Below are 25,483 nucleotides of genomic sequence, written 5' to 3' on the forward strand. Positions count from 1 at the left end.
AACAGAAGGAAGCATCATAATCTTACGAGAGAGGAGGAGAGGATGGACCTGCAGAGGTGAAAGTAGATGATTTTTGTTAGGCTTCTTCTCCTACAGCTACACCTAACCACTCTCACTCTGTTCTAACTTCGAACCTTTCAAGGTAAAAGGGAACTCTTTCTCTCACGAACACTCGCACACAAACACCGCATTGAGCGCGTTGTCAGAGATGACAGCATAGAAATTACACCCGGCATCCTACATGCATACACAAAGCTGTAGCTGTGGTAAAAAATATAACGAACACCGGGAGCTTGGTTCGCTTCGTTGCATGGGGGACTCACTGCCTATCCAAAAGGCAGAGCCTGTCCCCTGACCAACAGACTAATTCATTTGAATTAGTTCATGGATTTAATCATCGCCGATGTCACGAGATACGTAACGGATACGGGGATTAATATTACAGGCACCGAGAGTTTACACCGCGCCGGGTGTACTGACATTCTCTGCAACGACTCGGTATATGAAACCGGTGCCTCGGTAACGAGACCGACGGAGAACATCAGTTATTTCAGTAAGACTCTCGTGCTATTTCGATATACCATGGTTCCGGGATTTGAATAGGTAGGCTATCGTAACGAAACCCACTGGGAGTCATTAGAACAAAAAGCACTCCTTTAATTTTCTACGCCTGCTTCGCGGCAGCAGGTTGGGGTAATAGCCACCACCACCAGGATTGCACAAGTCTCCAATTCACATGGGCGAAGGCAGGGCTCGGTTCTGCTTTGGTTGGACCCAGGCTCGCTGTCAAGAACAAGACAAAGGTGTGTCGGACCCTGATAGGGAACCGGAAACGCGAGAGAGATGGGCCGAACTGTTCGACCAACTGGACCTCAATAAAGACGGTAAAGTCGACATCAACGAGCTGAGGATTGGACTCGCTGCCCGCGGTTTACTTCGCAGTGACGCGGAGGAGGTGAGAGGGATAGTGATTTTGGGGTTATTCCAATAGAAATGTGTATCCCTTGAATTATAGCCTGCATGGCACATTAATTGTGTGTGTGTGTGTGTGTTCTTGGCTGAGTAAGGAGTAAAACGATTAATTTGTAAGTCGCTCTGGATAAGAGCGTCTGCTAAATGACTTAAATGTAATGTAATGTAAATGTATGTCCTGTCAAACAACACAAACTGATCATACAGTATGTCTGACATAGGCCAGGGGTTCCTAAACGTTTTTTTCTGATAGCAAATTCACCAGGGACCCCCTCAAAATCCGAACACAACTCAGACTTTAGAGTGAGGTAAAAAATAGCATACAAGAAGTTTCATGACTGCTGCAGTTCCATGCATGGCCAGACTAACCAATACTTCAGTCATGGAAAGTAAAATGTAAACAACAATTGATGGAGTACTGTGGATCCCTATGAGCCTCCCAGGCTGTACTGTATTGCACCAACTTCTTCCACAGACCCCTTGGCCAGATTTGTGTAAATTTGTGTAATCTGTTGTTGTGACATCTGCTCTACATTTCTTAAAGTTTAAACAACACATCTAAAAAAAAATAGTTTTTCTGCTAAAGGTCCGAACAGTGAACATCATGTGTTTCATAACATTTGAGGATATTTGGATGAAACCAGTGAAAAAATGACTGTACATTAACTAAGTTGATCATGAAGTTACTGGTCCCCTCCCTCGGGTCAAACACTTGAATTCAGGGATTACTTCTGTCTTTATTGAACTAGGTAGGTCAGTTTAGAACATATTCTCATTTACAATGACAGCCTACCGGGGAACAGTGGCTTGTTCAGGAACAGAACGACCTTGTCAACTCGGGGATTCAATCCAGCAACTTTTCGGTTACGGGCCAACGCTTTAACCACTAGGCTACCTGCTGCCCCTATGCAATGCTAAGTAGGGCTGTAAATGTTATACAGTAGCGTCTTATAATCTTAACTCATTTAAATATGTAACGCCTTAAAACAGCCATCACATGTTCGCATTATACGGCTTTGTTTACAAACCATAAATAGCTCAAGTAGAACGTGGCAGAACGATACTGGTAACTCAACTTTTCATCTGTGTTGTAACTTATAACTAGCAAGTTACTTACCATCATGCCAGAAAAAACACACCGTGTTGTGACTGGATGCCATAGTGATAATTTAATATTACACTATTTCCTGAAGAATGAAGACATCCGTAAGCAGTGGCTGATTTTCATCTTGGCTGGACAGGATCATAACACCCGTGTGCAGTGCACATTTAGAGCGAAGTTGCTTCATAAATTGGGGAGAACATTTGATGTGTCTTGCCAGGAAGCTAATCATGAAGATGGATGCTGAACCATCATTGACAGTGGATCGGTTTATCTTGAAAGCACTGACCATAATGTAAGTATGAGTCTGACACGGTGGCTGTAACTGTGGCTACTTTGACGGTATATTTTCTGCAACACAGCTGATTGTCACTATATGGTTTTTGTTCTTCCATCCCTAAGCCTCCTACATTGAGTCTGAGAACTGACAGCAAACAGCTGAAATGAAGGAATGTTGTCCACAAAAGGAGTTCGGGTGTGTATAGTATTTGTAATTTACCCCTGAAAATTATATTCTGCCATTCAATTATGTGGGTTGTTGTCTTATATTTGCTGTAGCTTGTGTCATTGGGGCTCTAATGATCTACATTTTAGAAAATTCAACATCTACTCGGTTTGCACATCTTTCCAGACAACCACCGCAGCAGTAATGCCATGATAAAAAATCAGATTTCCCAAGGCAAGGGGGGATATGTTGTAAAGCATGTGAAGACTGACCAAATAAGGGGGGATATGTTGTAAAGCATGTGAAGACAGACCAAATAAGGGGGATATGCTGTAAAGACTGACCAAATAAGGGGGGATATGCTGTGAAGCCTGTGAAGACAGACCAAATAAGGGGGATATGCTGTAAAGACTGACCAAATAAGGGGGATATGCTGTAAAGCCTGTGAAGACAGATCAAGTGAAGACTAACCAAAGAAGGGGGGGATATGCTGTAAAGCCTGTGAAGACAGACCAAAGAAGGGGGGATATGCTGTAAAGCCCGTGAAGACAAACCAAAGAAGGGGAGGATATGCTGTAAAGCCCGTGAAGACAAACCAAAGAAGGGGGGATATGCTGTAAAGCCCGTGAAGACAGACCAAAGAAGGGGGGATATGCTGTAAAGCCCGTGAAGACAGATCAAGTGAAGACAGAAACAAGAAGGGGGATATGCTGTAAAGCCTGTGAAGACAGATCAAGTGAAGACTAACCAAAGAAGGGGGGATATGCTGTAAAGCCCGTGAAGACAAACCAAAGAAGGGGGGATATGCTGTAAAGCCCGTGAAGACAAACCAAAGAAGGGGGGATATGCTGTAAAGCCTGTGAAGACAAACCAAAGAAGGGGGGATATGCTGTAAAGCCCGTGAAGACAGACCAAAGAAGGGGGGATATGCTGTAAAGCCCGTGAAGACAGACCAAAGAAGGGGGATATGCTGTAAAGCCCGTGAAGACAGACCAAAGAAGGGGGATATGCTGTAAAGCCCGTGAAGACAGACCAAAGAAGGGGGATATGCTGTAAAGCCTGTGAAGACAGACCAAAGAAGGGGGGATATGCTGTAAAGCCCGTGAAGACAGACCAAAGAAGGGGGATATGCTGTAAAGCCCGTGAAGACAGACCAAAGAAAGGGGGATATGCTGTAAAGCCCGTGAAGACAGACCAAAGAAGGGGGGATATGCTGTAAAGCCCGTGAAGACAGACCAAAGAAGGGGGGATATGCTGTAAAGCCCGTGAAGACAAACCAAAGAAGGGGGGATATGCTGTAAAGCCCGTGAAGACAAACCAAAGAAGGGGGGATATGCTGTAAAGCCCGTGAAGACAAACCAAAGAAGGGGGATATGCTGTAAAGCCTGTGAAGACAAACCAAAGAAGGGGGGATATGCTGTAAAGCCCGTGAAGACAGACCAAAGAAGGGGGATATGCTGTAAAGCCTGTGAAGACAGACCAAAGGGGGGATATGCTGTAAAGCCCGTGAAGACAGATCAAGTGAAGACTAACCAAAGAAGGGGGGATATGCTGTAAAGCCTGTGAAGACAGATCAAGTGAAGACTAACCAAAGAAGGGGGGATATGCTGTGAAGCCCGTGAAGACACACCCAACAATACTGTAAGTCATAATTATTCAATTCAATTCAATTGAACATTTCAGGCACACACAAATTCCAAATACAAACATTGAAAAGTTCACTAAACGTTGCATATTTCAAAATGAGTACTTCAAAAACACCAGAAAACACATTGTAGAATGAGTAGATCACTACATCAACAAAATGATAACGTCATAACTCAGAACAGTGAATTTCACTACCCATTTAACAAACATTTCCCTTTTCAAAACCCTTACATGCTACATAGACAGGCTCCTGGATCTCCTCTTCAACAAGGTCACCCTTGATCCAGTGCCTTATGTGGGGAAGATGTGCGAGCTGTCCATCCCAGAACCCATCTGCCCAGTGTGAGAGGCCTGACAAGGAGAAGGCCATACCTGGTTTTGTCTCCAGCTTCAATCTTCTGGGTGACTGAAGACAAGTGGGTGACTGAAGTCTGCTTGATTGAAGCGGGGTACATGGGTCCCCCTCCTCTCCCGATCCCGTCCCATCAATCTCTGTAGTTGGTTGCATTTCCCAAAGTCTAAGTAATTTATATGATATCACATTTTCTTTTACATAGTTTTTTTCTATCATTTGGACGGGAGATGAGAGTTACAAATTGTAAGAATCAATGGGGTCCTGTACACTGTAGGGCAGCAGTGTGCCTATATTGCGGCTTATGGCTCTATTTTTTTTTTTTTAATGTCAAATGATGTCTCACCATTATTTCTCATGAATGTCCATGTTGATCAATATTTCAGATATGCTTGCCTAATGTAAATGAACAAATAAATGTTTGATCAATACATACAATTCTGAACATATTGTCATTTATAATGCTAATGCAGAGGCATCAATCAATTGTCCAGTTCACTTATTGTATGCTGTTTTCATGTACATTCCCTTATGTCTACGCTTCGGGGACTCAGACTTGACTAATTCTGCTGAAGAAGTGTATCAATGAACAGTGATTAGTTACAAAACAATAGAAATGCAATTGTGCATTGCTGCTGTTTGACTGATATCTAACAGTCCATTATCAGCTCTGTTGAGAACATTTTGTAGAGAAAATGGGTTGAGGAATACTATTTAGGGTCAGAATGACATGTGGCCCATTGTTTACCTGGTCATCATTGACATGTGACCCATTGTTTACCTTGTTACCTGGCAACGGCCACAAGGGTGTTTCAAAGAGCTGTCATTCAAGGAGAGCTCATAATATAAGCTCCCCGCCCACTCAGCCTGTTCTGTCGGGCTTCCTGATAGTGATAGTTAGAGATGGGAGAAAGGGTACAATTTCTTTAATTCTGAGCATTTTAATAGTGTAAAAATGTTATGGGTGATGTTTCGGTCATTCAAAGGCATTTTCAATGACGTACAGAGCACTTTTTATTTTTATACATTTCTTAATTGAACCTTTATTTAACTAGGCAAGTCAGTTAAGAACAAATTCTTATTTACAGTGACGGCCTACCCCGGCCAAACCCAGACAACGCTGGGCCAATTGTGCGCCGCCCTATGGGACTCCCAATCAGAGCCGGATGTGATACAGCCTGGATTCGAAACAGAGACTGTAGTAACGCCTCTTGCACTGAGATGCAGTGCCTTAGACCACTTTGCCACTCTGTGGCAAATCATTTGAAAGATGTATATCTCTTACTAACATTACAGAATTGTTGCGTTAGGTACAGTATTTGAACAAAATGTTTTTTTTCCCTTTATGATGATGATGTTAGTGGTAGTTTTGTAATAACAGAACTGTGGAAAAAATATATAAAATACATTGTTTTTCAGTTAGGGATTTAAAAATATATATTTATAAAAAAATGATGTAAAGTAAATGGTTGATCTTGTCATGGACCCCTTCAGTACCTAGTGGACTCCAGTTTGAGAAGCACTGACATAGGCAACTGTGTAGTTCCTGTATTTACTATAAACAAGTATATTTGTTTGTAGCCTACTAGTACAATGAACAGGAACTATAACCTGCTTCACTTATTCCGAGTGTATAGGCCTCTCATATCAAGTCTTCAACTGCCTGAGCTATGAGCTATGGTCCAGTCTAGCCGGTGTCTCAGTGCTCTATTTTGACCCTGTGATGTCACAGGAGAAGCAGGCAGTGTGTTCTACAGGCAGTGAGAGGCATTTTACTACAGATATTAAAAGAGTTCCTTGGAAGAGAGTGCTCATTCAAATATATTTATAAAGCCCTTTTTAACATCAGCAGTTGTCACAAAGTATACAGAAACCCATAGATGACCAGCAGGGTCAAATAATAATCACAGTGGTTATAGAAGGCGCAACAGGTCAGCACCTCAGGCATAAATGTCAGTTGGCTTTTCATAGCAGAGCATTTAGAGGTTGAGAGAGGTTGGGGGGGCGGGGGAGGGAGACGAATCAGCAGGTCCGGGACAAGGTAGCACGTCCAGTGAATAGGTCAGGATTCCATAGCCACAGGCGGAACAGCAGAAATTGGATCAGCAGCACTGGATCAGTGCTCCATTACCCAGACATCTGGGACCTATTTCAAAACTCCATTGCTCTCTCTAACTCAAAACAACACAACATTAACCAGTGCTATTTTCACACATCCCTCCAACTCAAGGTGCCTGTCACCAGTGCTATCTGAAAACTCTGTTGCTTCAACACAATACTGATGCATGCTTTTCTGATCTGCTTGTCCCAGTACATGACAGGAAAGCAGCACTTTCCTGAATGAATATTTTAAAGGTATGACTGTAACACAAACCTGGTGCTGCCCTGACCCCGCCTGACCTTAATATCAGTGTCTGGCGTACACACACACACACACACACACACACACACACACACACACACACACACACACACACACACACACACACACACACACACACACACACACACACACACACACACACACACACACACCATACACCACACACATCTTACCCTCAGTCTCCAAATAAAATTTTATTTGTAAAATGCTTTGTAAACAACAGGTGTAGACTAACTGTGAAATGCTTAGTTACAGGTCCTTTTCCAACAATGCAGAGAGAAAGAAAAAGTAGTAATAAATACACAATGAGTAAGGATAACTTGGCTATGTACACGGGGTACCAGTACAGAGTCGATGTGCAGGGGTACGAGGTCATTGAGGTAGATGTGTACATCTACTGTAACTAGGAAAAAAGTGATAGATAATAAACAGTAGCAGCAACGTATGTGATGCGTCAAAACAGTTAGTGCAAAAAGGGTCAATGCAGATAGTTAAATAGTTCATCAAATAGCTACCCGGACTAACTATTTATAGCTTGTGGGTAGAAGCTGTTCAGGGTCCTGTTGGTTCCAGACTTGGTGCATCAGTACCACTTTCCATGCGGTAGCAGAGAGAACAGTCTAAGACGGTTGGCTGGAGTCCTTCTTTTACAGCCTTCCTCTGACACCGCCTGGTATAGAGGTCCTGGATGGCAGGGAGCTCGGCCCCAGTGATGTACTGGGCCGTTCGCACTACCTTCTTTAGCGCCTTGTGGTCAGTTGCTGAGCAGTTGCCATACCATGCAGTGATACAGCCAGTCAAGATGCTCTAAATGGTGCAGCTGTAGAACCTATAGAGGATCTGACTGCCCATGCCAAATCTTTTCAGCCTCCTGAGGGGGAAGAAGCGTAGTCGTGCCCTTTTCACAACTGTGTTGGTGTGTGTGGACCATGATCCTTAGTGACGTGGACACCGAGGAACTTGCAGCTTTCGACTCGCTCCACTACAGCCCTGTCGATGTGAACGGGGCGTGCTCGGCTCTCCGTTTCCATAAGCCCACGATCAGCTCCTTTGTCTTGCTGACATTGAGGGAGAGGTTGTTGTCCTGGCGCCACACTCCCAGGTCTCTGACCTCCTCCCTATAGGCAGTCTCATCATCATTGGTGATCAGGCGATCATTGGGGATCAGGCATTGGGTATCACCGTCATGTCATCGGCAAACTTAATGACGGTGTGGGAGTCGTGAGTGGACATGCAGTCGTGGGTGAACAGGGAGTGGCGGATGTGTTGTTGCCTACCCTCACCACCTGGGGGTGGCCCTTCAGGAAGTCCAGGATCCAGTTGCAGAGACAGATGTTCAGTCACAGTGTCCTTAGCTTAGTGATGAGCTTGGAGTGCACTATGGTGATGAAGGCTGAGCTGGAGTCAATTTATAGCATTCTTACATAGGTGTTCTTCTTGTCCAGGTGGGAAAGGGCAGTGTGGAGTGCAATAGAGACTACCTGAGCTATGGATCTGTTGAGGCGGTATACGGATTGGAGAGGGCCCAAGGTGTCTGGGATGATGGTGTTGATGTGAGACATGACCAGCCTTTCAAAGCATTTTATGGCTACAGATGTGAGTGTTACGGAGCGATAGTAATTTAGACAGGTTAAAATGGCGTTCCTGGGCACAGGGGCTATGGGGGTCCACTTGAAACATGGATGTATTACAGACTGGGTCAGGGAGAGGTTGAAAATGTCAGTGAAGCCACTTGCCAGCTGGTCATCCCATGCTCTGAGTACGTGTCCTGGTAATCCGTCTGGCCCTGCGGCCTTGTGAATGTTAATCTGTTTAAAGGTCTTACATCGGCTACAAAGAGTGTGATCACACAGTCGTCCAGAACAGCTGGTACACTCATGCATAGTTTAGTGTTGCTTGCCTCAAAGCGAGCATAGTTAGCTAGTCTGGTAGGCTTGCGTCACTGGGTTTTGTATTAGGATTCAAACTTATCCTGACCGTAAGCCATGGATTACAGTCAACATTTGCACTGAGCTAAAGGCTAGTGCTGCCGCTTTCAAGGAGCGGGACACCAATCATGACGCTTATAAGAAATCGTGCTACACCTCCAATGAACCATCAAAGAGGCAAGGCATTAAAACAGGACTATGTACATACGGTCAAGTGGGGAAAATGTTGTCGATGCACTCATTAATGAAGCCGGTGACTGATGTGGTAAACTCCTCAATGCCATCAAATGAATCTCGGGACATAATACAGTCTGTGCTAGCGAAACAGTCCTCTAGCTTAAACTGTCATCACCAGGGATTTGGGATACTACTGTGTTAATGCACATCTGCACAATATCATGAGTTCAACTCAGCCTGGCTGGCAGAATGGCTGGATTTATGACTACTGAAGTCATCCCTTTTGCAGGACATTTTCCATTCAGTCCAGATAATATGGTTATCATAGTAGTTGACGATTGGGGATTTCTCTTCACATAAAATTCTATACACCTTGTATCTGTGGTGTGCGTAAACCGATTAGAAAACTCCCCAGAGAGCCCAGTAGAGCCACAGAGCCCAGTAGAGCCACAGAGCCTAGTAAAGCCACAGAGCCCAGTAGCGCCACAGAGCCCAGTAGCGCCACAGAGCCCAATAGAGCCACATAGCCTAGTAGAGCCACATAGCCCAGTAGAGCCACAGAGCCCAGTAGAGCCACAGAGCCCAGTAGAGCCACAGAGCCCAGTAGAGCCACAGAGCCCAATAGAGCCACATAGCCCAGTAGAGCCAGAGAGCCCAGTAGAACCACAGAGCCCAGTAGAGCCAGAGCCCAGTAGAAGCACAGAGCCCAGTAGAACCACAGAGCCCAGTAGAGCCACAGAGCCTAGTAAAGCCAGAGAGCCCAGTAACGCCACAGAGCCCAATAGAGCCACATAGCCTAGTAGAGCCAGAGAGCCACAGAGCCCAGTAGAGCCACAGAGCCACATAGCCTAGTCGAGCCAGAGAGCCCAATAGAGCCACATAGCCCAGTAGAGCCACATTGCCCAGTAGAGCCACATTGCCCAGTAGAGCCACATTGCCCAGTAGAGCCACATTGCCCAGTAGAGCCACATAGCCCAATAGAGCCACATAGCCTAGTAGAGCCAGAGAGCCTCGCCAGATTCAATGGGTGTTTCTCGAAATGTGTACTACCGTGCACTGAGCGTGTAAATTGGAGCACGGGAGGGTCGGAGTATGAGTCCAAATCAAACTATGCGAAACGAAGCACAGAGGTCACTTCTCGAATACGTACTCTGTTTGTACATCATTTGAAGTATGCATTGATGCAAGCTTCATTGCAAAGTATGCACAGAAATATGATGCAACCACATTAAAAATGATTCAACATTTCTTGAAATCAATGGTGTCCATTATTTGAGCTAAAGTGAGAGAAAATAATAATAAATAAATAATAATAATAATATGCCATTTAGCAGACGCTTTTATCCAAAGCGACTTACAGTCATGTGTGCATACATTCTACGTATGGGTGGTCCCGGGAATCGAACCCACTACCCTGGCGTTACAAGCGCCATGCTCTACCAACTGAGCTACAGAAGGACCACATAATAAACGTGAACATTTTGTAATTATGTCGTGGTGTAATTATGGCCCAAATATATTTTGGCTGGTAAAAACATTTGAGCGGCTGGTAGATTTTTCCATCTACGCCTGACCCTTTCCTACCACACCGACTGGACTTTCATGGTTGGCAGTGGCACATACAGTGCCTTCAGAAAGTATTCACAGCCCTAGACTTTTTCCGCATTTTGTTTTGTTACAGCCTGAATTTAAAATTGTTACATTAAGATTTTGTTTCACTGGCCCACACACAATACCCCATAATGTCAAAATGGAATTATGTTCTTTAACATTTTTACCAATTACTTAAAAATGTAAAGCTGAAATGTCTTGAATCAATAAGTATTCAACCCCTTTGTTATGGCAAGCCAAAATAAGTTCAAGAGTAAAACTGTGCCTAACAAGTCACATAATAAGTTGCATGGACTTACTATGTGTGCAAAAATAGTGTTTAACATGATGTTTGAATGACTACCTCATCTCTGTACCCCACACACACAATTATCTCTAAGGTCCCTCAGTCGAGCAGTGAATTTCAAACATTGACTCAAACACAAGACCAGGGAGGTTTTCCAATACCTCGCAAAGAAGGGCACCTATTGGTAGATGGGTAAAACAAAGCAGACATTGAATAACACTTTGAGCATGGTGCAGTTATTAATTACCCTTTGGATGGTGTATCAATACATCCTGTTACTACAAAGATACAGGCGACTTTCCTAACCGAGTTGCCGTGAGGAATGAAACCACTCATGGATTTCACCATGAGAAAAGTGGTGATTTTAAAAAAGTGACAGAGTTTAATGGCTGTGACAGGTGTAAACTGAGGATGGATCAACAACATTGTAGTTATTCTACAATACTAACCTAAATGACAGAGTGAAAAGAAGGAAGCCTGTACAGAATAAAAATAGAACAAAAAATGCATCCTTTTTGAAATAAGGCACTAAAGTAAAACTGCAAAAAAAATTGCAAAGAAATCAACTTTATGCCCTGAATACAAAGCATTAGGTTTGGGACAAATCCAACACAACACATAACCGAGTACCACTCTTCACATTTTAAAGCATGGTGGTGGCTGCATTATGTTATGGGAATGCTTGTCATCGGCAAGGACTAGGGAGTTTTTTAAGATAAAACGAAATGGAATAGAGCCCTCACAAATACACATCGACTGGGGCATTCTGTAATGATGTCAGTGATCACTGTGCATTTTCTTGTGTTAGAAATACAAGAAGGACCAAAGCCAAACCCCGTTATATTTTTAAAATACATTTTAGACAGTTTGATGAGCAAGCAAGTACATTTACATTTACATTTAAGTCATTTAGCAGACGCTCTTATCCAGAGCGACTTACAAATTGGTGCATTCACCTTATGACATCCAGTGGGACAGTCACTTAACAATAGTGCATCTAAAACTTAGGGGGCCCATGTAGGGGTGAGAGGGATTACTTAACCTATCCTAGGTATTCCTTAAAGAGGTGGGGTTTCAGGTGTCTCCGGAAGGTGGTGATTGACTCCCCTGTCCTGGCGTCGTGAGGGAGTTTGTTCCACCATTGGGGGCCAGGGCAGCGAACAGTTTTGACTGGGCTGAGCGGAGCTGTACTTCCTCAGTGGTAGGGAGGCGAGCAGGCCAGAGGTGGATGAACGCAGTGCCCTTGTTTGGGTGTAGGGCCTGATCAGAGCCTGGAGGTACTGAGGTGCACGTTCCCCTCACAGCTCCGTAGGCAAGCACCATGGTCTTGTAGCGGATGCTGAGCTTCAACTGGAAGCCAGTGGAGAGAACGGAGGAGCGGGGTGACGTGAGAGAACTTGGGAAGGTTGAACACCAGACGGGCTGCGGCGTTCTGGATGAGTTGAAGGGGTTTAATGGCACAGGCAGGGAGCCCAGCCAACAGCGAGTTGCAGTAATCCAGACGGGAGATGACAAGTGCCTGGATTAGGACCTGCGCCGCTTCCTGTGTGAGGCAGGGTCGTACTCTGCGGATGTTGTAGAGCATGAACCTACAGGAACGGGCCACCGCCTTGATGTTAGTTGAGAACGACAGGGTGTTGTCCAGGATCACGCCAAGGTTCTTGGCGCTCTGGGAGGAGGACACAATGGAGTTGTCAACCGTGATGGCGAGATCATGGAACGGGCAGTCCTTCCCCGGGAGGAAGAGCAGCTCCGTCTTGCCGAGGTTCAGCTTGAGGTGGTGATCCGTCATCCACACTGATATGTCTGCCAGACATGCAGAGATGCGATTCGCCACCTGGTCATCAGAAGGGGGAAAGGAGAAGATTAATTGTGTGTCGTCTGCATAGCAATGATAAGAGAGACCATGTGAGGTTATGACAGAGCCAAGTGACTTGGTGTATAGCGAGAATAGGAGAGGGCCAAGAACAGAGCCCTGGGGGACACCAGTGGTGAGAGCGCGTGGTGAGGAGACAGATTCACCTCAAGTAAATCTGATTCCCGATGGTGACACTGCCTGGGACAATTTTTCTATGAAATTTGTGTCGATTTGTGATAAGCATGCCCCTGTGAAGAAGTTAGAATCAGTGGAAGGGACAATCCCTGGTTTTCAGATAACTTGGCAGAATTAATTAGAAAGAGAAATATCTCTTGGGCTCAAGCTAAGAAACAAATGCACAGAATTGATCAGGAAGTCAATATCAGATGACTATTTAGATGCAGTCACAGAGAACCTAAACAACCCTACCAAGTTCTGGAAGCGAATCAAATCAGTGTCAGGTTCTAATGTATCCTCTGGCCTTCCTGGCCATTTAATGATGGATTCTAGTGAAGTGAAGGATAAAGCCCATATTGTAGGGGTTTTAACAAGCACTTCATATCTGCTGGTTCAGTGTTTGATAATGATGGGGCCCAGGCCTCTAATGTAAGCTCTGTTACAGTCAACTATGATATAGGCCCTCATGTGAATCATTTTAACTTTGAGTCTGTTTCTTATACTGAGGTCTATAAGGCAATATACACTAAAAAGTCTGCCGGTCCAGACAACCTGGACCCCTACCTCTTAAAGATAGACGCTGGTATTATTACTGAACCTGTGGCTCACAATTTCAACTTGAGTCTCTTGTCTCTTGACCAATTCCATACCCAGCATTTGGAAATCAGCTTATGTCCTCCCACTGCTGAAGGGTGGAGATCCATCAGATGCTACCGTCCTATCTCTAAACTCCCTATCCTGGCCAAAGTCTATGAATCCCTAGTGAACTCACAGTTGAAAAACTTCTTAATTGAAAAGAACTTACTGAGCTTTAGATCGGGGCACAACACTACAACTGCAGCTATGGCAGTGGCAAACAACATCATTAATGGACTTGATAAAAAGCAACGTTGTGCTGCTCTGTTTGTGGATTTATCAAAGGCATTTGATTCAGTTGACCATGAATTGTTGCTAGCAAGATCTATCTTTCTGACAGAACACAATGTGTATATACTGACAATCACAAGTCTAGCTTTCTTGAGATTAATAGAGGTGTGCCTCAGGGTTCCATTTTAGCTCCTGTGTTGTTCTGAATTTGTATTAATGATTTGAAATGAAATTGTCACATCTGGTGGCTTATCCATTGAATTAGTGTCATCCTACAAATACCTAGGTATTTGGTTGGATGACAAGATGTCCTTTAAAGTTCATGTGGACAATTTTGTGATAAAGCTTAAATTGAAATTGTGTTTTTATTTTCGTAATAAGGCTTGCTTCTCACTTATGACTAGAAAGATGCTTGTTCACGCCTCTTTTCTCTCTTTTCTCCATAATTGATTATGGTGTATATACATTACAGAGACTGTCCTCTGTTTATCATGCATCCTTGCGCTTTATTACAAATGCCAAGTCACTCATCCACCATTGCACATTGTACCAAATGGTAGGTTGGACCTCATTTATATGTGCAGAAAGATACATCCGTATGTGTTTATCTACAAAGCCCTTTTGGGTAAACTCCCTCTTTACCTCTGTAGTCTGGTCTCCTTCACCACCAGCAGTTACCATACCCGGTCTGCTAGGTGGTTGCTACTTAAAGTCCCCAGGACATTCACAGTATTAGGCAAGTCTTCTGCCTTCTCTTCTTGTGCACCAGAGGCATGGAATAGTCTACAATCCATGTTTCATCTAGATATGTTAGTGCCACTGAATGGATTTAAAATATTGATGGGAGACTCTGTTACAGAGGAGTGTAAATGCTTTTATTAGGCTGGATCATGTTGTTGTATGTTTTAATTCTGTAATGTATTGATTGTTGCTGCCTTCTTGGCAAGGTCTCCATTGAAAAAGAGACTTTAGGTCTCAATGGGCTTTTCCTGGTTAAGTAAAATGTTTGTTTTTTAAAGAGCTAAGCACAGGCAGAATCCTAAAGGAAACCCTGGTTCAGTCTACTTTCCAACAGACACTGAGAGGCAAATTCCCCTTTCAGCCGGACAATAACCTAAAACACAAAGCCAAATATACACTGGAGTTGGTTATTAAGACAACATTGAATGTTTGTGAGTGGCTTAGTTACAGTTTTGACTTAAATCGGCTTGAAAATCTATAGCAAATACTGTACAATCCAGGGTGCAAAGCTCTTAGAGACTTACCCAGAACAACTCACAGCTGTAATCGCTGCCAAAGGGGATTCTAACATGCATTGATTCAGGGGTGTGTTTTACTTTGTCATTATGGGGTATTGTATGTAGATATGTGAGAGAAAACAATCAATTGAATCCATTTTGAATTCAGGCTGTAGCACAACAAAATAAGTCAAGGGGTATGAATACTTTCTGAGGGCACTGTAGGTGATAGTGCACTTGCTGTAAGTAACACTCACACAGAAGCACATAGATAGCACTCCTCAGGTTACAGCTAATCAGTCATTTAGATTAGCATAAAGGAAATTAGCTTAGGAGATCACTCCACCACAGTCAGTAGTTTAGTTTAGCATCACTCCTTTCACATAGCATCATCCCTCCCCAGCCATGCAGCAGATTAGTTTAGCATTATCTCCACACTCAAATAGTAGGCTAGTTTAGCTAAGCATCACCCTCCCCAGCCATGCAGCAGATTAGTTTAGCATTATCTCCACACTCAAATAGTAGGCTAGTTTAGCTAAGCATCATCCCTCCCCAGCCATGCAGCAGATTAGTTTAGCATTATCTCCACACTCAAATAGTAGGCTAGTTTAGCTAAGCATCATCCCTCCCCAGCCATGCAGCAGATTAGTTTAGCATTATCTCCACACTCAAATAGTAGGCTAGTTTAGCTAAGCATCATCACCCACAGCTGTGCTTTTCCTTCAAATCTCCTCTGGGAGTTTTCAGACACCACAGGCAATATCCCTCTGGACCAGGATGTATTTGTCTGGCAATGCTTAAATAGACTTTGCTCTGATTATATTTGTGTCGTGGAGGAGGGGGCCAATTCAAAGCCATACTTAAAGTTATGCTTGTCATGTGTTATACAGACAGCTTCCATCAGCTACACTTAGAATTACAATTCAAGCATTTATACCTAACAGAAAGTTGAAATGGTTAGGATAAGTGGCAGGATAAGTAGGATAGTCTCATTTGAATTTCATGAGAATATGCAAATCCTCCCCGCTATCTCATTAACAATGTCAAGGATTATGTGGATTTTTGAACTGCTTATACATCGTGGATGTATTCATTAAAAATACAAGACAGACAGACTCAGAAAGAACCCCTTGATAGGCTTAGACAAGATTCTGAAAATGTTGCTGCCAAGATTGAGCAAATCTCTCCTTTCTGTGTGTGTGTGTGTGTGTGTGTGTGTGTGTGTGTGTGTGTGTGTGTGTGTGTGTGTGTGTGTGTGTGTGTGTGTGTGTGTGTGTGTGTGTGTGTGTGTGTGTGTGTGTGTGTGTGTGTGTGTGTGTGTGTGTGTGTGTGTGTGTGTGTGTGTGTGTGTTGGTCAAGTGCATTAGTTCAGGTCAGATTCCAGTAGCATGTGATTGTTACTGAAGATTAACTGGACACTGGGCACAGGAGTGAAGCGGATTATGACGAGGTCAACGTAGGGGTTCTCTCACTCTCGCTCTCTTGCTCTCTCTCTACTATTCTCTCGCTCTTTCTTTCTCACTCTATTCTCTCTTTCTCTCCCTCTCTCTTTCTTCCTTTCTTCCTCTCCTTGTTTGAGGAAGCACTAGAGAGGATGAATATAGAACAGTTCTGCTGATTGTTTTATGTTTGCAGGTTATGACCTTGTAAAATAATGATAGGCTTTGTTGTCATTTCTCACGAACTCCTTCCTGCTTCTTCCCTTCACTTTACCTCTCACCCCCTCAAACTATCACCTTACCCTAAATCTCACCCCTGGCCCCAACCCACCCCACACTTTTTCACCTTGTCACATCCCCCTCAACCTCTCTCTCACCCCCTGTCCCCTACACTGTTTGACCCTTCACCCCCTGTCCCCTACACTGTTTGACCCTTCACCCCCTGTCCCCTACACTGTTTGACCCTTCACCCCCTCCCTCTCTGCTATTTTTACCCCTTTTACCCCTTTTATCCTACTCCTGCAGATAGTACGTGAGAGTGACACCAACCATGATGGCTTGCTGGACTTTGAGGAGTTCTCTCAGTACCTGTGGGCCCACGAGAAGGAACTGCGGCTCATGTTCCACACACTGGACCGCAACCATGATGGTCGGCATGGCCACCTCACTCACACACACACATGCATACACATTTACATTTGACATTTTAGTCATTTAGCAGACATTCTTATCCAGAGCGACTTACAGTTAATGCATTCACACACACAGAAAATAAGTATTTAAATAACATTATAAACTGGGTGGTTCGAGGCCTGAATGCTGATTGGTATGACAAAACGTCTATTTTTACTGCTCTAATTAAGTTGGTAACCAGTTTAAAATAGTAGTAAGGCATCTCGGGGGGTTTGTGGTAGATGGCCAATATACCACGGCTAAGGGCTGTATCCAGGCACTCCGTGTTGTGTCGTGCTAAGAACAGCCCTTAGCTGTGGTATGTTGGCCATATACCACACCCCCTCGGGCCTTATTGCTTAGATAATCATGTATTTGAACCCAAGTCTGATCTAAACACACATAAGTAGACACATGTAGGAGGGCCATTTGGATACAATGTCCTTTCACTCGCAAAACACTGTTTAAATTGTGCATACATGCACAGTGCATTCTATGTCACATTGCACTGGTATGGTAATTTATCTGAATGTGTGGTATGACTGCATGAATGGTATGTAGTATCATACCACATTAATGCATGGAGTTCACAAAGTACTGTCTGTACTGTATGCCTGGAGGTACATATTACATATTGTGGGCACTGATGAGATTCACTGTTTACGCAGGGCGCATTGATGTCGGGGAGATTCAACAATCGCTGCACAACCTGGGACTGGAGGTGTCCACAGAACACGCCATCAAAATACTACAGAGGTGTGTGTTTGTAAGCATGTGTGTGTGTGTGTGTTTATGTTGTGCGTGTGTGCGTGCGTGCATGTGTTGACACTGCTCTGTGTGATCTCTCAGTATGGACAGGGACGGCACCATGACTATCAACTGGAATGAGTGGCGAGATCATTTCCTGTTTAACCCTCTTCACAACATAGAGGGCATCGCCCACTACTGGAAACACTCTCTGGTCAGTCAGTACTGCCTATATATGACTTCTATCTCTACACTTGACGGTTTAGATCTTTGCTTGACATGAAGTAGCACAGATATCATTACATGGAATTTTCAATTATTACAGATTAGCTATAGAAACTAATTCATTACAACTGTGACTGTTTTCTCGAACTATGTTATATAGTTTACATTGTTTCTGATGCTTTATCCAGGAATTTTAGTTTGGAAACCTTAGAGAAGGGATCATGTAATATACAGATAGTTCTGGATGTCAATCAAGTTTATTTCACTGACCAGTGTTTCTCTGTGATTTCTCAGATGTTTGACATCGGAGAGCACATGACAGTGCCTCCAGAGTTTTCCCAACAAGAGCGCCAGTCGGGGGTAGTGTGGAGGCAGCTGGTTGCCGGGGCGATGGCAGGGGCGGTGTCACGTACAGGAACCGCCCCCCTCGACCGTCTCAAGGTCTTCCTACAGGTGAAGGGTTACTGTTGTGTTTACTACAGACTCAGAGGTTAGAGGTCAGTGCAGTGCTGATTAGTGGAATTAGGTGTGCTAGAGCAGGGCTGGAACAAAAGCCTGCACATCCAGTAGCTCTCCAGGAGGAGGGTTAGCCACCCCTGATGTACTGAATGTTATTAGAGTTACTGACAATGCTGTCTCTCTAGGTGCATGGCTCCAGCTCTAGGGGGATCAACCTGTGGACGGGGCTGAGGGGGATGGTCCAGGAGGGGGGTGTACGAGCCCTCTGGAGGGGCAACGGCATCAACGTCCTCAAAATAGCCCCAGAGTCTGCCATCAAGTTCATGGCCTACGAACAGGTGAGGGAAGAGGACTGTACGCACCTGTACACAAATGTGGGTGTAAGAGGTCCCAGGGGTTGATTTGGATTTATTATGGACCAATGGAAGGAGAATACTGATACACATCTGTAAAGAAGTTCTGGTGTATGGGGTAGTCATTAGTGAAGCATAGGAATGAAGGAGTCACACACCCACACTGAGGTGTGAAATGTTGCTCACACACACACTCTGTTTCTCATCCTGTCAGACACACCCTGTGTCTCTACGTGTTGTGTCTCTGACTCTCCTCCTCCACCCCAGTGTGACTCACATATTCCCCCCCTCACCCCCATCTCCCCCCCAACCTCCCCCTCACTATGTATCCCTGCCTCTCCCACCTCCCAAAATCTATCCCCCTCACCCCTTAATCCCTGTATATCCCTGCCTCTCTTCCACCTGCCTGTCTCTCCTCTCCCCCTGTCTCCCCTGACTCCTCCATCTTAGATCAAGTGGCTGATCCGGGGCAGAAATGAAGCAGGTACTCTGCGGGTGCAGGAGAGGTTCATCGCTGGCTCTCTGGCTGGAGCCACTGCACAAACCATCATCTACCCTATGGAGGTGAGTGAGGGGAGACAGACCGACAGAAAGATAGACTTTTTATTGAATAAAGAAACATAGGACTTTACCCTTATTTGCCTTCTCTTCCTTGTACACCCACTCTATTTCCCCTTTCTCCTCCCTCTCTCGCTTCCCAGGTGCTGAAGACTCGTCTGACCCTGAGGAAGACTGGCCAGTACTCTGGCATTGTAGACTGTGCCCGTCAGATCCTGAGGAAGGAGGGGGTGCGAGCCTTCTACAGGGGCTACGTGCCCAACACACTTGGCATCATACCGTATGCTGGCATAGACCTGGCCGTCTATGAGGTGTGTGTGAGAAAGTGTGTGTGTGTGAGAGAGTAGGGCTGTCCCTGGAAAAAAAAAAAAATCTTGCTTGACCGTACATTTTTAAACGTATATTTCCATATATAAACACACCTTTATATGTTTTAATAAAATCAACTATATGCACTGAGCTTGTCTGATGCTGTAAGCGCACTGCTTGATGAAATAATTAAGACACACAAATCACTCAAGAGGGAGCCAGAGATCAAGATAACCAGAAGAAAAACATCTGTTCTCGACCCTCCTGCTGCTAGCCTTCGTAGATTCTGCCGGTACACTCCTGAAATTGCCAGTAATAGGATAGAGTGATGGACTGTGCCATCCCCATGGCCTCCGCAATGTTTTAGTCCACTGAGACAGGCACGAGTCAGTCAAGTGTCTCGTCTTCCATAAAAAAAATACATGTCGACCAACAGCCTATCGACCAAGCAATCGACCAGTCAACTAAATGGGGTCAGCCCTGTGTGTGTGTGTGTGTGCCTGCCTGCCTGCCTGCCTGCCTGCCTGCCTGCCTGCCTGCCTGCCTGCCTGCCTCTGCCTGCCTGCCTGCCTGCCTGCCTGCCTGCCTGCCTGCCTGCCTGCCTGCCTGCCTGCCTGCCTGCCTGCCTGCCTGCCTGCGTTTGATGTTTTCTGGGAAAGCTAAACCTCATCACTGGCCCTGTCCCTTGTACTCAGGGGAATGCCAGTCAGTATGTATGCTGCTGTTACTGTTGCTCAGCTCTCTCGTAAAAATGACTTTTATGTGTTTAAGTGAACTTTGAGTTTCACTTTTACTAGCAGTCAATGAGCCGTGGTTCTCTACTACGTCCTCATTTTTAATGGAATAAAATATCTGTCAAATTAACAATGTGGCCAATCTATCCCTTCCCGTAGTCCTCTCTCGTTTCCACTCTCACCCCTCTACACCTCTTCTTTCTCCTCTCTGTTTATTTTTTCCTTGTCTCTTTTCTTTCCCCTCCTCTTCTCTCTCGTCCCCTCCCCCTTTCCATCTCAGACTCTGAAGAATGCCTGGCTCCAGCGGTACAGTAAGGGCTCTGCTGACCCGGGGGTGTTGGTACTGCTGGGCTGTGGTACTGTGTCTAGTACCTGTGGACAACTGGCCTCCTATCCCCTGGCTCTCATTAGAACACGCATGCAGGCCCAGGGTGAGACTGGTGTACAACTGAACTGCAATTATACCTTCTACCTTACTACATAACATAGATGATATTACATAGATAATATAGATTCAATTACATTCTATAACATAATCTATAACAAATGAATTACTACCTACTATGTCAACCTATTACCCTATATCTACAGTGCCTTCGGAAAGTATTCAGACCCCTTGACTTTATCCACAGTTTGTTACGTTACAGCCTTCTAAAATGGATTTAATAAAACATCATCTTCAGCAATCTACACACAGTACCCCATAATGACAAAGCAAAAACAGGTTGTTAGACATTTTAGCACATGTATTAAAAATAAACACAGAAATACCTTATTTACATAAGTATACAGACCCTCTGCTATGAGACTCGATGTTGAGCTCAGGGGCATCCTGTTTCCATTTATAATCCTTGAGATGTTTCTACAACTTGATTGGTCCACCTGTGGTAAATTCAATTGATTGGACATGATTTGGAAAGGAACACGCCTGTCTATATAAGATCCCACAGTTGACAGTGCATGTCTGTGGGAGGTGACCAAGAACCCGATAGTCACTACGACAGAGCTCCAGAGTTCCTCTGTGGCAATGGGAGATCCTTCCAGAAGGACAACCATCTCTACAGCACTCCACCAATCACGCCTTTATGGTAGACTGGCCAGATGGAAGCCACTCCTCAGTAAAAGGCACATGACAGCCCGCTTGGAGTTTGCCAAAAGGCACCTAAAGACTCAGACCATGAGAAACAAGATGATCTTGTCTGATGAAACCAAGATTGAACTCTTTGGCCTGAATGCCAAGCGTCATGTCTGGAGGAAACCTGACACCATCCCTACGGTGAAGCATGGTGATGGCAGCATCATGCTGTGGGGATCTTTGTTTTTCAGCTGCAGGGACTGGGAGACTAATCAGGATCCAGGAAAAGATTAACAGAGTACCTTGACCACGTACCTTGATGAGATCCTTGATGAAAACCTGTTTCAGAACTCTCAGGACCTCAGACTGGGGCGAAGGTTTACCTACTGACAGGACAACGACCCAAAGCACACAGCCAAGACAACGCAGGAGTGGCTTCGGGACAAGTCTCTGAATGTCCTTGAGTGGCCCAGTCAGAGCCCGGATTTGAATCCGATCTAACATCTCTGGAGATACCTGAAAATAGCTGTTTAGCAAAGCTCCCCATCCAACCTAACAGAGCTTGAGAGCATCTGCAGAGAAGAATGGGAGAAACTCCCCAAATACAGGTGTGCCAAGCTTGTAGCATCATACCCAAGAAGACACAATACTGTGATCGCTGCCAAAGGTGTTTCAACAAAGTCCTGAGTAAAGGGTCTGAATACTAATGTAAATGTGATATTTTTGTTTTTTATTTGTATAAATTAGCAACAATTTTAAAAAAAAAACTGTTTTTGCTTTGTCATTCTGTGGTATTGTGTGTAGATAGATGAGGGAAAAATACAATTGAATCAATTTGAGGATAAGGCTGTAACGTAACAAAATGTGGAAAAAATACTTTCCGAAGGCACTGTATTACTGTTCCAAACAGAGTTGAATTCATTCAGTTGTATAACTGACTAGGTATCCCCCTTTCCCCTATCTATTAATAGCTATCTAACGGATATAACTGAACTGAACAACAGACGTTTTTGCCGTCTTTCACTCTTTCCACCAGCCTCCACTGAGGGCGGGCCCAAGCTGTCCATGGTCGGTCAGTTCAAGCACATCATATCACATGACGGGGTACCTGGGCTCTACCGCGGCATCGCCCCCAACTTCCTGAAGGTCATCCCTGCTGTCAGCATCTCGTACGTGGTATACGAACACATGAAGAAGGCTCTGGGTGTGAAATCGTAGAGAGAGGAAGCGAGAGGCAGAAGAAAGAGAGGGATGTAGAGTGCAGCTCTTGGATTTCAAGATGGAGAGGAAGACAGCAGAGGATTGAGGGATAGAAGACAGATAGTCCACCCTTTTCATACACATTCAGGAAGCTTCCCGTTTACACCTAGCTAGACAGATATACTCACTGTTTGAATCACTCTGCCTCTCAGCCCCTCAATGATGCTGTACCGTCATTAAGAAAGAGGGAAGAGTCTGCTATCAGGCTGAGCTGAAGTCTGTAAGAAACGGCTGTGTCCGAGACAGATTAGGAGGAGGAGGTGTGAGAGCGAGAGAGAATCTGGGCCATTCTTCAAAGTACTAACCCCACTCTTTATTTCAATATCTCAAAAGAGATTAGAATTGGATTACATGCACTGTTTGTCTTCAGTTGTTATTCTCAAAAACGTACATTCTAATGGGGGAGTTTCTAAAGTTCTTAAACGAGGAAACTTTGACTTTTACATGATGTACTGTATATTGATACAGTATGTATTTTGTAAGGGAAAGATTCTGAACACAGAGATACTTATACAGGGTCTTATACAGAGCTGTTCCTCCAACCTAGTCCATGAATGGCTTTGCACTTTTTAGAAAGGGAATGTTTCTCCCCTATTTCAAGTGGCTCTCAGTCAGGTCCAAAATTATTGGCACCCTTGATAAAGATGAGTAAAACATACTAAATAATGCACATTTTGACCTATATTGTCTGCTCCAAAAAATGTGAACATTCTATAATTTTATACTAAGACAATTACTCAGTGAAAGAGATTTTGTCTAAAGATAGAATCCTTAAATAACAAAGCGGTCAACCAAACACTTTTTTGGTAAAAAGCTGGGGGAAGGGCCTGGAGAAATGTAACCACTCTCAAATTCATAGACAGAGCTACGGATGTCAGGACTGACCATCAATGAGATGAAAGTGATAGTTTTAACCATGTTTTGAGGCTCTACATTTACATTGTTTACAAACATTGGAGTAAAACAAGCTTATATTTTGGGTTCTGATGGGGAACGACAGTTGAACTAAGCTCATGAGGCATTCATAAATTATATTCTTCAATAATCAATGGGTATATCTCATTAATTTATAAGTCCAAAAATGAATGTATCAACTAAGGATTCTTGCTTTAACAAGTTTAAAAAAAACATTTTAAAAAGGGGTCAAATTTACTGCCACCCGTTTTCATTACCTTTCAGGCACTGAGCCTTTTTCTCAAAATGTTTTATGAGATTGGAGAACACATTGGGAGGGATCTTAGACCATTCCTCCATACCACTGGTTTTCAATGGGGTTCATGTCTGGAGACTGAGAGGGTCATTGCAAAATGTTGATTTTGTGGTCAATTAACCATTTCTTTGTGGCTTTTGATGTGTGCTTGGGGTTATCGTCTTGCTGGAATATCCACTTGTAGCTAGGTTTCAGCCTCCTAGCAGAGGCAACCACGTTTTTTGGCTAAAATGTCCTGGTACTGGGTAGAATTCATGATGTCGTTGACCTTAACAAGGGCCCCAGGACCATTGGTAGCAACATTGCCCCATAACATGAAATATCCACCACCATATTTTACAGTAGGTATGGGGTTATTTTCTGCATATGCATTCTTTCTTTCCACGCAAAATCCAGCACTGGTGTGCATGGCTAAAGAGTTATATTCTCATGTCGTCCAGCAAATGTAAACGCCTGTGTCACAGTCGTCATAACGAGGAGAACAAGGTGCAGCATGATAAGAATACATTCTTCTTTAATAAACGAAGAGCACTAAACAAACTAACAAACCGATCGTGACGCTGACATGCAACTACACATAGACAATAATCCACAAAACCAAAAATGGAAAATGGCAACCTAAATAGGATCCCCAATCAGAGACAACAATAAACAGCTGCCTCTGATTGGGAACCAATTCAGGCCACCATAGACCTACATTTACCTAGACAAACCAAAACCCTATAGATATACAAAAAAACCTAGACAAGACAAAAACACACATACCACCTTCGTCACACCCTAACCAAAATAATAAAGAAAACAAAGATAACTAAGGTCAGGGCGTGATAGCCTGGAGTTTGTTAAATGGCATTGGCACTTGGATTTGAACCAGTGCTATGGTCAGATGACGTGAACATAGAGATCTTTGGCCACGCACACCAGTGGGGGGTTTTGCATTGAAAGAAATATGCATATGCAGACAATAACCCCATACCTACTTTAACATGTGGTAGTGGGTCTTTCATGTTATGGGGCTATTTTGCTTCTGCTGGTCCTGGGGGATTCACACTTCCTGGCCTCAAAAATCAGGATTATTGCCAGTTATCTTGTCCTGGTAGTTAATAGATCAATAGATCAGTCCCTGATTAGCAGTGGTAGAAAAAGTACCCAATTTTCATACTTGAGTAAAAGTATAGTGAAAATCACCCAGTAAAATACTACTTGAGTAAAAGTCCAAATGTATTTGGTTTTAAATATACTTAAGTATCATATTTAAAGTATAAATAATTTAAATTCCTTATATAAAGCAAATCAGATGCTGTCATTTTTCTTCTTTTTTTATGGATAGCCAGGGGCATGCTCCAACACTCAGACATCATTTCTGAACAAAGCATGTGTTAGTGAGTCCACCAGATCA

The 25,483-nt window shown here is 44.0% G+C and overlaps 1 protein-coding gene across 1 annotated transcript; it reads left to right on the forward strand.

Moving 5' to 3' along the window:
• Positions 1–25,483, forward strand: LOC123998678 (calcium-binding mitochondrial carrier protein SCaMC-3-like). The gene is made up of 10 exons (XM_046303777.1): positions 1–955; positions 17,008–17,131; positions 17,823–17,910; positions 18,004–18,115; positions 18,421–18,579; positions 18,771–18,923; positions 19,389–19,502; positions 19,640–19,807; positions 20,820–20,970; positions 22,651–25,483. Exons 1-10 carry the CDS (start codon positions 737–739, stop codon positions 22,830–22,832), a joined length of 1,470 nt encoding a protein of 489 aa, XP_046159733.1. The 5' UTR covers positions 1–736; the 3' UTR covers positions 22,833–25,483.

This window comes from Oncorhynchus gorbuscha, linkage group LG16 (assembly GCF_021184085.1).
Source record: "Oncorhynchus gorbuscha isolate QuinsamMale2020 ecotype Even-year linkage group LG16, OgorEven_v1.0, whole genome shotgun sequence".
Lineage (NCBI taxonomy): Eukaryota > Metazoa > Chordata > Actinopteri > Salmoniformes > Salmonidae > Oncorhynchus > Oncorhynchus gorbuscha.